This window comes from Bufo bufo, chromosome 6, assembly GCF_905171765.1.
Source record: "Bufo bufo chromosome 6, aBufBuf1.1, whole genome shotgun sequence".
NCBI lineage: Eukaryota > Metazoa > Chordata > Amphibia > Anura > Bufonidae > Bufo > Bufo bufo.
The window spans coordinates 371,718,861-371,732,267 of NC_053394.1; the positions used below are offsets into that span (position 1 = coordinate 371,718,861).

Below are 13,407 nucleotides of genomic sequence, written 5' to 3' on the forward strand. Positions count from 1 at the left end.
ATAAAGCGCATGCGCGGAGAGCGGCCCTCACAGCGCCACGTCCTGTACACCGGAGCCGTCATGGTGCCTTCTGCAGTCCTCGTAGCGCTCTCCGCCCTGCTCGGCGCCTTTCTCGTGCGGGCCGACATCCCCGAAGAAAACGACGTATTGGTATTGACGAAGGACACGTTTAGCAAGGCGCTGGAAAACGACTACTTGTTGGTGGAGTTCTGTGAGTGAGCTGGGGCTGGGGAGGCGCGGGAGCTCATTCGGGTGCGAGCCCCACCGTCACTTATATCGGCAGAGCCCCCCCACATTAATCCGGGTACACCTGGGCGGGATACGTCCTGGCAGTGACAGACAGCGGTGTCAGCCAATCGGGGAGCGCGGTGTGCAGTGGTGGGTGGAGCGTGAAGTTTGGTTGACGTGTACTTAGTGTAGGAGACATGTCATCCCCTGGGCTGCAGAGCTGACACTCTAGAGCTGCTCCAGTGATGTGTGATCCTCTTCTAGGCCCGTAGTTGCATGGTGCCAGTGTTGGGGTTGCACCCTGGCCCTTGCATGCCCATGACTGGTGCAGGAATAGCCCTGACGTTACATGCTTCAGCTTGGTGTGTGTATATGGGGGCTGGCTCTGTGATTGCTGTGTAAGCGTAGCTTTATGTATCGCTTGTATCTAGAGGTCTACAGGAGGGGGCTGCTGAGTATTGGGGTATGGGACTCCTTGTGCCACCCTGTTCCCTATAGAAGTCAGTGGAAACTGCTCTTGTGCACAACTTGGCGCTGCGTGCCTGTTTTGTGCTGCATCGGGATTGACTCCACTTGTGGGTTCCCTAGTCAGCCCCTCGATATTCAGTTGGTGATGATGCTATCTGACAGGCTTTTTTTGTCCAGGATTAAGACAGTGCCACCCCCATCCACAGGGTGTGTGTGGTATTGCGCCTCGTTGCACTACTAGACACAACTTATCGACTAGAGCGATGTTTCTGGAAGTAAGTGACCATTTTTATTGCAGCCATATACTTCCTAGCTCTTTTCTAGAAGAGATGGCCGCCAGAGAATTTGCCTGCCTCTTGCTAGGACCTTGGGTAGATTGTCGGGTGTTTAGTGCCGCCTGGGGCTACACAGTGACTTTTGCATCGGGGACCATAGCGCAAGGGACAAGCCATAGCAATCACGAGTTAGGGTACTTGCACACTTTCGGCAGAGTGATCCGGCAAACGGACAGCATTTGCAAGAACGGATACGTCTCCATTTGTCATACGGACCAACGGATCCGTTTCAATTCTTTTATTTTTACCGGTCTGTGCAGAATGGAAGGACGGATCTGGTATTTTTAATGCCGGATACGGCACTAATACATTTGAATGTAAATTAATGCCGGATCCGACATCCCGGCAAGTGTTCTGTAATTTTGGACGGAGATAAAACCGTAGCATGCTGCCGTATTATCTCCGTCCTGAAAAGGCAATGACTGAACTGAAGGCGTCCTGGACGGATTGCTCTCCATTCAGAATGCATGGGGATAAAACTGATCAGTTCTTTTCCAGTATAGAGCCCCTAGGACGGAACTAGGTGCCGGAAAAGAATAACGCTAGTGTGAAAGTACCTTTACCCTTGTGCGTGTCATATTGCAAGATGCCTCTGGGCATAGTCTCTCTGTCCCCTGGCTCGTCCTGTAGCAGTGCTGCCAGATCACTTCCTTGTGTCACGGATCACAGGAACTACTCCGCCCCCACGTCTGGTATACATAATGTACAGTCTACACTTCCACACGTACTAGATGCCCTACTGCAGTCTCAATCCTATGGCTTTCCATCAATTGCACAACTACAACCCCCAGCATGCTAAAGGGACAGTGCCTGCATAGCAGCACATGGAATAGCGTGGTTATATGGATGTATGGTGTCTTCTGCAAGGGTAGAATACCTCAATATGGTGCCTGGTTCTGCAGGAGTCCGCAAGAAAACCCGCCTTAATGGTGGTGCCTTAGTGCACAGACTTCTGTGGGTACTGTTACTGCGGAGGCCTGTATCTGCTGAATACTGGTGGTGTGGGGCGCAGTCAGTCCTATTTCCAGTGAACCTGTGTTCTGCTGACAGGAAGAGCAACCATAGGGACATAACATTTCTGGCTGACTCCTCCCTGCTCTGATATTGGGTGGTCGTTCAGATGATGGAAATGTAGCTGGAGGCTTGATGGGGGTTCTTGTGCTCCCAGAATAGTCGGTGTACTGTGGGGCGAGCCTGCCAGGTATTACATACAGCCTCCGGTGTAAGGCCTCGTGCAGGTTCTGCTGGTGGCCGTGGGCAGTTGACACATCAGGTGGCTTGTCATGAGAGCCATGGCTTTCAGCTAACCTTACATTCATGGTGAATACAAGCGTTCTGGAGCATCTTAGCGCTGTGCTGTTCCTGTTATTAATCCAGGAAGTTTAGGAATAAATTAACTGGATAATTTACTGTATAATCTTGCATGGTCTCTGTAAGGGCTCCCCCTCCCAAATGTCAGTTTGCCCATGGGTTTGTAGGAGGGGTCCCTGACTCCAGTTATCAGCGGTTGAACCTCCCGCCTGTTAGACATTTATCCCCTGTCCTGTAGATGCAGGATAACCCCTTTGTGACTGGCTGACCTTGCTGGGCGGATACACTGGGCTGCACCCACAATATATCACCTGGTCATGGTGACACAGCCATGCTCCTGCTGCACCCTCTGGTATTGGACTCCACACCTTAGATGCCACAGTCACTATTGACTGCTGCATCAAAGGTGTTTGAGGCTCATAATCTGAGCCCCCACAAAATGGGCTGCAGTTCTGGTGTTCTTGAAGTATAGCTGTCAGGTCAGACACTAGGCTCTGAACCAATTGCTAATGCTCTGGCCCTTGCAGCGTGAGCACTATTTGTGGGGTAGTGATCTGCGGTATGCCTCTTCCCTGAGGAATACACAAACTTGTTGCGCACAGCTGTCCTGCCTTTTTTTAGGACGAGGCATTAAAATAAAGCCATCTTCAGCAATGTCCGCTCTGCGTAATGCTTCTAATGAGTGTTTAATGTGGGCACTCCTGCCCAGGCTCTGGTCGTCTGCCATGGCAGCTTTAACTTAACCACTCATAGGATTATCTGCACGATGTGGATACCAGCTCATCCTGTGACCCTGATGGCAGCGGTGTCCGGTGGGGATTAACGTTCACAATTGCCTAGATTACTGATCTCTGACTTCTTACTTCTTTCAGATGCTCCCTGGTGTGGACATTGCAAGGCTCTGACACCAGAATATGAGAAGGCCGCCAAGAAACTAAAAGAGGAAGGCTCTAAAATCCGGTTGGCCAAGGTAGACGCTACCGAAGAAGCAGAGTTGGCGCAACAGTTTGGTGTTCGTGGATATCCAACTATCAAATTCTTTAAAAATGGAGATAAATCTTCACCTAAAGAATATTCAGGTAACATTTTTGCTTGGCGACTTGTACGGGTATGCTCACATAGGGAAGCAAAATCTCGTTGCGCTTTGCATTGCAAAGGGTGAAATAATTGACGTGCTGCAGCTTTACACTCCAAGCCACCGGTCGGCTTACACACAGATTCCTCCACAGAATGTAAATTTAAAAAAGGAAAGTTGAAAATCTTATCCACTTTACAGTTACTGTAATGCACTTCAGATCTCTGCCCCAAATCCACAGCATGTGGATGTACCCTAAATGAGTTGTGTAATTAGCAGCGTTCTGGAGGGGGAGGGCTGCCTTTACACACCTAAGAAATAGCAACCCCTTTCTGATAAAAAATAGACTTTTCAACTTTCTGCAGTGTCTCAATATTAATGAGTATATAACATCTGTCCTCACAGCTGGCAGGGAGGCAGCAGACTTCATTAATTGGCTGAAGAAGCGAACTGGTCCGGCCGCTGCCACCCTGGCTGATGATGCCGCTGTTGCTGCTCTGGTTGAGTCCAGTGAAGTTGCAGTTATTGGTTTCTTTAAGGTAAGTTTAGCCTCCTCCTTGTCTCGTAGGACGGATGGGTTTACCTACCTTTCCAGGTTCCATCTGTAGGTGCAGAGTATTTGTCTGAATGTCCTCCTCCTGCAAACTAGTCTATTCATCTACAAACTATACACGGCTCAGGAAGAGTAGTCCATTACCCTGTTCACATGGCCTTGTGTTCAGGCATGGTCACAAGGTTTGCACCTAATTTAACTAGCTTTTTTTTTATTTTTTTTTATGGCAATATCTGTCGAGAAAGTAAAGTTGGCTTCTGAAACCATCATTAAAGGGGTTTTTACATCTTAGACAATGGGGGCATATCCTAGTGATATGCCCTGTTGTCTGATAGGTGTGGGTCCCACCTCTGGCACCTGCACCTACAAGGAGAACAGACCCGGGGAGAGTTGTGGCTGGAGCCGGTCCACCCCCAGGCGCAGCTCCCCCATCTCTCCCATTGAAGTGAATGGGAGCGCATATGCAGCCACCACTCAAACTCATTTCTATGGGGCAGACGGAAATGGCTGAGCCAGCGCTCAGCTATTTCCGGCTTTTTGATAGAAATGAAAGGAGGGTGGCTGCGCAGTGCATTCAACTTTCTCCTCTCCGTTCTCCTTGTAGGTGTGGGTCCCAACTCCTATCAGACAATGGGGGCATATCCTAGTGATATGCCCCCATTGTCTAAGATGGGATAACCCCTTTAAAGGGATTCTGTCACCTAGATTTTGGCTATAGAGCTGCTGACATGCGCTGCTAGCACGTCAGCAATATACATTCCCCATAGCTGTGAGTGCTTTTATTTAGGCAAAGTATATATGTATGTGTATAGATATATATCTCAAGTAAGGAGCTGTTACTAACTTTTCTGGAGCCCAGCACCGCCCGCATCCTCCGAATCTCCTCCTCCTTTCTCCCCAAGTTAGAGCACCGTAATCTCATGCCATGTACTCGCACATGCATGTCAGTGCCAGCATAGTGTTCCTTCCCTGTGCTGGCATCAACCTCGGGGAACAAACTGCGCATGTGCTAGCTGCAAGATTACGGCGCTCTAACTTTGTGATGTCTGGGAGCAGATGCGGGCGGTGCTGGGTCCTTCAGTGGGCATGGCTGGGCTCCAGAAACATTAGTAACTGCCACTTGGGCTCCTTACTTCATTTACATGTTTTTTGCCTAAATTAAAGCACTCACAGCTATGGGGAATGTTTATTGTGGACGTGCTAGCAGCGCATGTCTGCAGCTCTATAGGCAGAATCCCTTTAAATGACCAGTGCGTGGTTACTGCTATCTAGCAAAACCTAAATCTTGATTAGAGGACCTGTTGTGAAGTCTAGACATTAAGACTTTCACAGTTAGTCACTAGTATACGTATCTGTAGAAATGAAGGCTGCCTCTTGTCTTTACTTCTGCCATCCTCCGGATTGAGATTTCTTTACTCGCCTACAACCCCACACACCATAGCTATGGACCATAAGTGTTTGGTGTGTCCTCTGACAGACTGGTTTGGTTTGCCACTGGGGTGCCAACCACTGCTTTTCTTTAGCTAGCGTCAGCATCACTGACCATGTCAAAGTGGGCAGCCTCTGAGTGATGGAGAAGTCTGATCTGCCGGACCACACTGAAGGCGGTACCTTCAGCTCCTTGGTGATGCTGCCGTCAAGCGGGGCTTCTGCATCACTCAGCCGTGACTGGACAGGGTCGGAGCAATGCTGTAATCCCCACCTAAAGAGGTGGCTGATGGCACTCACTTGGCAACTGGAGTCCCTAATGCTTTCAGGGGCCATATCTATGGAATGTGGTTTCATGGGGAGAACAAAGCACCATCCTTGCTGTGGGGGGGATAAGGATTTCTACGCAGTAATTTGCGCAGTCTCTCCCTGAAGGCTATTAGGAGAGATCGTTAAACAAGCCTTGTATACAGCAAATTATCTGTAGTTAGAGAAACATTGTGTTCCTAGGGAACTTGTGTCCCCCTGGAGAGTACAGTGTGGTGACATTACCCAGACATTAGATGGTATATGGTCTCCCAGGAGAAAAGGGGTTTAGTGCACTTTGGTTATGAATACAAAGCCTAGTTAGTGGCATAATGGATTGCAGATGGGCACCCTCTAACTTTTTAACAATCTAAAGTGTTGCATTACAGCAGCAGAATTGAATTTTTCCTGGAACCACAAAATGTGGCTTCTGAATTTCACTTGGAAAGATTTATCATCTACCTGTGCCACTTTGACATAAGTCACAAGCCTTGTGTTTGACGTTTTAGACGTCACTTGTGACATTGTTGTAAGTGGTTTCTGCACTACCTGTGCCACTTTCTTGAAAAAAAGAGCAGGACCAGGAGGCCTGGCACTTATCTTCACCCCTGCCAGTTTTCCGGCAGAAAAGACTGAACTACGGAAGTGCTGAGCAGCTGTAGATTTCATTCTGGCTCATGGCTGGCCTGATTTATGATGAGGCCTGCGCCTTGTTATAAATTAGTCCCATCCTCCAGGAATTCTCCCCCCTTAAGTCATGACTCTTAATGGAGAACATACTACTATTGTTCATGAGCAAGAACGGGGAGGTGCTCCGGCTCCATTCTGGTGGACTGAAGGTGAAATGCCTGGCTGCCATCACAAGCTGCAGCCAGTCAGCGGCTTTCTGAAAGCAGGTCCTTTGGCAGTCATCTGATTTGCTGTGTCGACCGTTTTGAAATGTAGGTTCTTATGGCAGAATGTCCTTTAAGGGGTAATACTGCACAGTAATATGGAAAGTGTAACTTCTATTTCTCTCCCCCCATCCACAGGACTCAGAGTCTGAACTCGCCAAAGTGTTCCTGCAGGCAGCAGAGGCCGTGGATGAATTGCCATTTGGGATCACTTCTAGTGATGCTGCTTTTTCAAAGTATGAAGTTGAGAAGGACAACGTTGTCCTCTTCAAGAAGGTGAGGAGCTCGTGTAATATGGAGTACGACACATAGTTGGCCACCAGACTAGTGCATTCCTGAAGAGGTGTCCATATCTGCTGGAAATGGCTTCTGTACTTAGAACATGTGGTACATACACTGACTGCCTGAAATTGTCTCAGGCCTGGCTCACTTGATGCTTTAGGTTGGCTTCTGGGAACTTACCAGGAAATATGGGAACTGGGCTGCAACCCTTCCTAACAACTCACCTGGCTCGTGTGCCTGCCATGTCTGCATATTCTAGCAGGAAGTTGGGCAATCCTCTGGCACAGTTTGGCTTCTGATCTAATTTGCCCTTTTGTAACTAGGTGACGTATGCAGGGCATATGCAGTTGGCACTCAAAACTGGCATTGAAGTTTTCAGGCAGCATTTGTCTTTAAAATAAATGTGCCATCAGAAAATGACTGACTTGGTTAAATCAAGTGTTTATCACATATTTTTTAATTGGTTGTAATTACAATTTTGTATGTTCCAATTTATATTGGAAAACCCCAAAGTCTTGTAATTTTTCCACTGAACCTCATAATGAGATCTTCTCGGCAGTCATCACAGGCAGGATTACAATGACTGGTATGTGCGTCTATAGGTGGCACAGGATCCACAATTCATGATTTATCACAGCTCGCCTCCTCACTGGCAATAACATGGGTCATAGATCTTGTTTAGAAACTTCTACCATAGAAGTCAATGAGGTGCCCTCTAGTCTATGGTGTCGGAGCTTAATATGGTATATGCAATATATTTGACTTTAAAGGAGTTGTGCACTTTTTTGGTGTTTTCCTTGCAACCCCACACACTCCTGGGCAAACCTGGTTTCTGGCATCTTTACTCCCCAGTCTCAACTGTTCCGTTGGGCTCCCTGGATGTAACCTTCCTGTTGCTGTGGCCAATAGCTGGTTGCAGTGGTGATCTGCTCCCCTTGCGTCATGTCAATTGGTCACATGACACAAGGGGAGCAGGTCACTGCTGCAAAGTCTACATTTAGGGAGCCCAGCAAAGCGGCCAGGAAGCAGGTAATGTACTTCCTTCACAGGTCTGCCCAGGAGGGGGTGTTTCCCCCTCTAAAACTATAGGTACCTTAAAAATAAAAAGCCCCAAGGTAACTGGTTGTATTGGCATGTGCCTGCCTCTCAATAGCTGCTTGATTAACTGGTCCCTTTTAGAAATTGCTTATTTTCCAACACATTTGGTTATTTTGCTGTATGAGAACTAACTGGTGCTTCTCATCTTTAGTTTGATGAAGGAAGGAACAACTATGATGGGGAGGTGACAAAGGAACAAGTCTTGAACTTCATAAAATCCAACCAGCTGCCTCTGGTCATTGAGTTCACTGAGCAGGTAAGATATGTCTCCTAAACTATGTGAATGCCGAATGGCCACAGTAGTATAAGATGTTAAGTCATGTAAAACCTCTTCGGATTAGGGATGAGCGAGTTTACTTCAATTTGCATAAAACTTCACTTGAATACTGACAGAGCAAGCGCTCTGTACAGTATTGAATGTATTTGCTCTGAGCCAAAGTTATTACTTCAGTTTTGCAAGACTTCGGGTAATAACTTTTTAAATTTCTACTGTAAAAAAAATCTTTGTACCAAACTCTGGTTTGGTTCCAAGGTACCACCTCAAACTGAACCAGAGTGTTCAGTACAAAGGTTTTTTACAGTAGAAATTAATTTACAAAGTTATTACCTGAAGTCTCGTGAGACTTCCAAAGTAATTTTGGCTCACTGGAGCTAATACATTCTAATACTGTACCAGAGTACTTGCCTAAAATACAGTATTCAAACAAAGTTTTATGCAAATTGACTTCAGATGAAGCATCCAAAGTAGCTTTGCTCATCCCTACTCGGGATACTGGTCTCATCCCAGGCATAAGACTACCTCCAATTTTATATAAAACTTTCTGTTTTGTAGACTGCACCAAAGATCTTCGGTGGGGAGATTAAGACTCACATTCTGTTGTTCCTGCCAAAAAGCGCATCTGACTACCAAGTGAAACTGGACAACTTTAAGAAAGCTGCTGTAGACTTCAAGGGAAAGGTTAGCATGGGTGGATACAGCACAGCTACAGTAACCTTGTTCTAACGAAGCGTTGGGTTTTAATGGTTGCCGTTTCTTTCCCAGATCCTTTTCATCTTCATTGATAGCGATCACACAGACAACCAACGTATTCTGGAGTTCTTTGGATTGAAAAAGGAAGAATGCCCTTCTGTTAGATTGATCACCCTGGAAGAGGAGATGACCAAGTACAAGCCAGAGAGCGATGACCTCTCTGCTGAAGCAATCAAGGATTTCTGTGACCGTTTCTTGGATGGCAAAGTCAAGGTAAGATCTATTGCTTTGGGTCAGTGTAGTAGCTTAAATGGGTTCTCCAAGAAGGAAATATTGACCTGTCCTTCAGTATCTGAACAGTGGTCTGATGTCCCTGCCAAACCACTTTCTGGTACTCTCCACACAAACCATGTGACGGATGATGTGAAGTAACAGGCAGGGGCTTCATTGCTCACCTGAGAAATGCCAGTAATCTGCCGCTCACCAATTAGATATCCATGACCTATAATCAGAAGAGGCCTTCAATATCCAAGTCCTGGACAACCCTGTTAATGCTGATACTGTGTGGGTGAAGTTTTGGGCTAAATAGTCTTTATAGAATGTGGCAACTTCAGGTGACTCTTCTTCCCTACATAGCCCCATCTTATGAGCCAGGATGTCCCTGATGACTGGGAAAAGAACCCAGTGAAGGTGTTGGTCGGGAAGAACTTTGAGGAAGTGGTCTTTGACGAGGAGAAGAATGTATTTGTTGAGTTCTGTGAGTATAGGCTATGAGTCTGATCCTGCAAAACTCTGGCTTAAATACCTAAAATGACACGGACTCCTCTCCTTCAGATGCTCCCTGGTGTGGACACTGCAAGCAGCTGGCACCAATCTGGGACCAATTAGGGGAGAAGTTCAAGGACCAAAAGGACATTGTCATTGCAAAAATGGATTCCACAGCCAACGAAATTGAAGCTGTAAAGATCCACAGCTTCCCCACCCTGAAATACTTCCCAGCTGGACCAGGAAAGAAGGTTGGTCATTAACCCTGTAACACCCTTGTGTTCAGTGGCACATCTGTGTGTCTACATGGTTTGGCTAATGAACCTTATCCTTCCAGGTTGTCGATTACAGTGGGGAGAGAACATTAGAAGGATTTTCAAAGTTCCTGACAAGTGGAGGGCAAGATGGAGGTGCTGAGGTGAGATTTGCCTGTATATTCCCCTGTTTGGGTATTCAGCATGTTATCGCAATGTTAATTCCTCTTGTGCTGTTTGCAGGACCTGGAGGATCTAGATGAGGCTGATGAGCCAGATTTGGAGGATGATGAAGATGATGAGCACAAGAAGGATGAATTATAAGGACCATAAAGTAAAAACTGCAACAACCAGAATACACTAAGAGTGGAGGGGGATTAAAAATGTCTACAAGTGTTTCACATTGTCTGAGCTCTGAAAAATCCAGGGAAATGCTTCACCCCAGTCTGTACATTAGGGTCTTTACTTTGGGAGGGGGGGAATTAAGGGTGTTTTGTCGTGTTTGTTTTTGTTTTTTTTTACACTGCTTTTATTTTTAACACTGTAATTTTGCCCTGATGTAAGTTTGGCACTTGTTGCTTTTTTGTGTTGTCATATATAATTTTTATTTTCTTTAATTTTGAATGTTTTGTCGATGGAACGAATGCAAATCTGCATGGCTGGTGACTCAAACAAAGGGCTGTCCTTTCCCCCATTTCAGCCACTCTTAGATTAGAAGTGGGACCCCATAACAAGAGCTGTTATATGCAGTAACGTCTCCCCCACTTCAGCTCCTTTTTCATGCTGCCCTTTAGTGGCCTGTGGGTGTCTGTGGCAGCTTTCAGTATTTGCAGTATGAAGTGCCCCCTGGTAAAAGGCTCCCAGTGGATGCTGCCCCCTCCACCGGTACGTTAACACATTTAATGCCATTTGTGTTTCTTGTCCTGTTCTTGCAGGACCCCAAACTTTTGAGATTGTAACACGACTTTTTTTTTTTTTTTTTTTGTCACTAGAGGTCTGATTCTGAAAGCATTCCATCATATTTAAGTTGGGGCGTGTTGGCCAAATAAAAAAAATAAATTTTTAATACAACCGGTTGGGTCTTATTTTCTCCACTCTGGCCATTATGGCAACTTGGTTGGTGCCAGAGTAGGATCTCTAGACCCGTGTCTTAAATTCTCAATGTTTGCTTCTTATCCAGGATACTGATTGTTAGGTGGTAATGTGAAGCCTGTACTGGGGTTCTTGATGGACGGGAGGAGCAGGTACTACTCCATTGACACAGTAGAGCTGATCGTCCTGTTTCTTCAGGAACACATGCCAGTAGTCTTCTGGTGGCAATTGCCTTAGGATTGGTAGTCTGGTCCAGCAGAGGAATGGACTTCAGGGGTTAATGTATCTGGCTACCGTTCTAGTCAGTGAGGATGTGGTGGTCTGTTCCTCTGCTGTAGGACTACTGGATTACCTTTAGCAAAGATGTGACCATTAGCCTTGGTTTATAGTAGATAAAGCTGCACACCTTGGATGTCTTGTGTCGGGATGTGAAGACAATCGCTCATACTTCACATTGACTGTGGGTAGAAGGTCATGGACTAAACTGCAGACAGTAGCACACACTAATGTGAATGGAGACTGCTGATGGATGGGCTCCTCTATCAGCAGCCAGGTAAACATGATTTAGCTGTCCTCTGCACGTGTGCCGCTAGTAACATAAACTAGCCTACCCCTTTTACAAGGGAACCTGTTGCTGCTAGTCTGGTTATGTAATTATCTTACACTCTTGCGTTCTGATGCTGTGCCTGCACAAACCAGCAGTGAAATGCACTGAGGACTCCTGAGTCCTCCATTATGTGCAAGAGCTCAGAAGTCCTTGCAATGCATCTCACTGCTGGTTTGTGGGAGCAAGGGACTATGAAGACTAAAGCTACATAACGTAAGTGCACTCGCCACCCCTTATGCTATACACGCTTAATTTAGTTTTGGGGATGTTTTAGAGCTGACATGTCCTCTTTAAGTAAGTGATTAAAATCTGACTGTCTAATAGTGTTTAAAGGGAGTCTTTCACCATTGTAGAACACTAACATCAGGATCTCGTTACATTCCCCATATTAGAATCCTACCTTCCATATTGCTGTCCATTGCCGATTTTCTCAGAAAAACATGTTAATTCGCTTCTGAAGGGGCCCAGGGGATGGCATTCATGTAGCCAGTGCCCAGGCCCCTGGTGCGTTTAATATGAAACCGCTCTGGACCACCCTAGGTTCTTCTGATTACATCCTCTTAGTGAGAAATCCAGCGCCGTTCAACAGATTTGCCATTATGGGCGGAGGCACAAGGCCGGCTAGATCAGGATGTATGGGCTGGCACATGCGTATTAAGCGCTCTTGTGCCTCTGCCCACAATGGGGAATGAAGTGCGCCTGCACAGTGATCTGTTGAATGGTGTAATCCGAAAAACCTAAGGTGGGCTGGAGGGGTTTTGTATGAAAAGCACCGAGGGGCCTGGGTTCTTATAGAAGTGAATTAACATATTGAATAAGTGTTTTTCAAAGAAAATTGGCAATGGACAGCAATATGGAACGTAGCATTCTAATATGGGGAATGTCAAGCCAGTATTCTCTGCTCTGCACTGAGGGGCAATCACCCCGAAACAGCTGTCTGCAGATGAGGTGCTGGCTTAGTTAATATCCAAGTCATGTCTCAAGGCTTAGTTAACCCCTTAAGGACTCGGCCCTATTTTACCTTCTGGACCCGGCCATTTTTTTGCAAATCTGACAAGTGTCACTTTAAGTGCTGATAACTTTAAAACGCTTTGACTTATCCAGGCCATTCTGAGATTTTTAATTTTTTTTGTCACATATTGTACTTCATGACACTGGTAAAATTAAGTTTAAAAAAAATACCAAATTTACCAAATATTTGTAAACTGCAAGTTTCAATTTCTCTACTTCTATAATAGATAGTAATACCTCCAAAAATAGTTATTACTTTACATTCCCCATATGTCTACTTCATGTTTGGATCATTTTGAGAATGATATTTTATTTTTTGGGTATGTTACAAGGCTTAGAAGTTTAGAAGCAAATCTTGAAATTTTCAAAAACCCAATTTTTAGGGAGCAGTTCAGGTCTGAAGTCACTTTGCGAGGCTTACATAATAGAAACCACACAAAAATGACCCCATTCTATAAACTGATTTCACAAACGTCGGTAACCCTTTAGGTGTTCCACAAGAATTAATGGAAAATAGAGATACAATTTCAAAATTTCACTTTTTTTTGCAGATTTTCCATTTTAATTTTTTCCCAGTTACAAAGCAAGGATTAACAACCAAACTCAATATTTATGGCCCTGATTCTGTAGTTTACAGAAACACCCCATATGTGGTCATAAACTACTGTACGGGCGCAGAAGGAAAGGAATGCCATACGGTTTTTGGAAGGCATATTTTGCTGGGCTGTTTT

General features: G+C 45.8%; 1 protein-coding gene across 1 annotated transcript; it reads left to right on the top strand.

Annotated features, from left to right (window-relative positions):
• The first annotated feature begins 2 nt into the window (after positions 1 to 2).
• Positions 3 to 10,696, top strand: P4HB (prolyl 4-hydroxylase subunit beta). Its single transcript, XM_040438634.1, has 11 exons — positions 3 to 211; positions 3,215 to 3,421; positions 3,823 to 3,956; positions 6,736 to 6,873; positions 8,129 to 8,233; positions 8,810 to 8,935; positions 9,020 to 9,220; positions 9,584 to 9,704; positions 9,782 to 9,963; positions 10,050 to 10,130; positions 10,210 to 10,696. The coding sequence occupies exons 1-11, from the start codon at positions 10 to 12 to the stop codon at positions 10,288 to 10,290; spliced, it is 1,578 nt and encodes a 525-aa protein (XP_040294568.1). The 5' UTR covers positions 3 to 9; the 3' UTR covers positions 10,291 to 10,696.
• Positions 10,697 to 13,407: the final 2,711 nt, after the last annotated feature.

What these genes read in the sequence shown, in the direction of transcription:
- P4HB (XM_040438634.1), top strand. Translation starts at nt 10, where the DNA reads ATGCGCGGAGAGCGGCCCTCACAGCGCCACGTCCTGTACACCGGAGCC. An exon ending in TCATTGAGTTCACTGAGCAG is followed by an intron (nt 8,234 to 8,809) that starts GTAAGATATGTC and finishes TCTGTTTTGTAG; the next exon opens with ACTGCACCAAAGATCTTCGG. An exon ending in CTGTAGACTTCAAGGGAAAG is followed by an intron (nt 8,936 to 9,019) that starts GTTAGCATGGGT and finishes TTTCTTTCCCAG; the next exon opens with ATCCTTTTCATCTTCATTGA.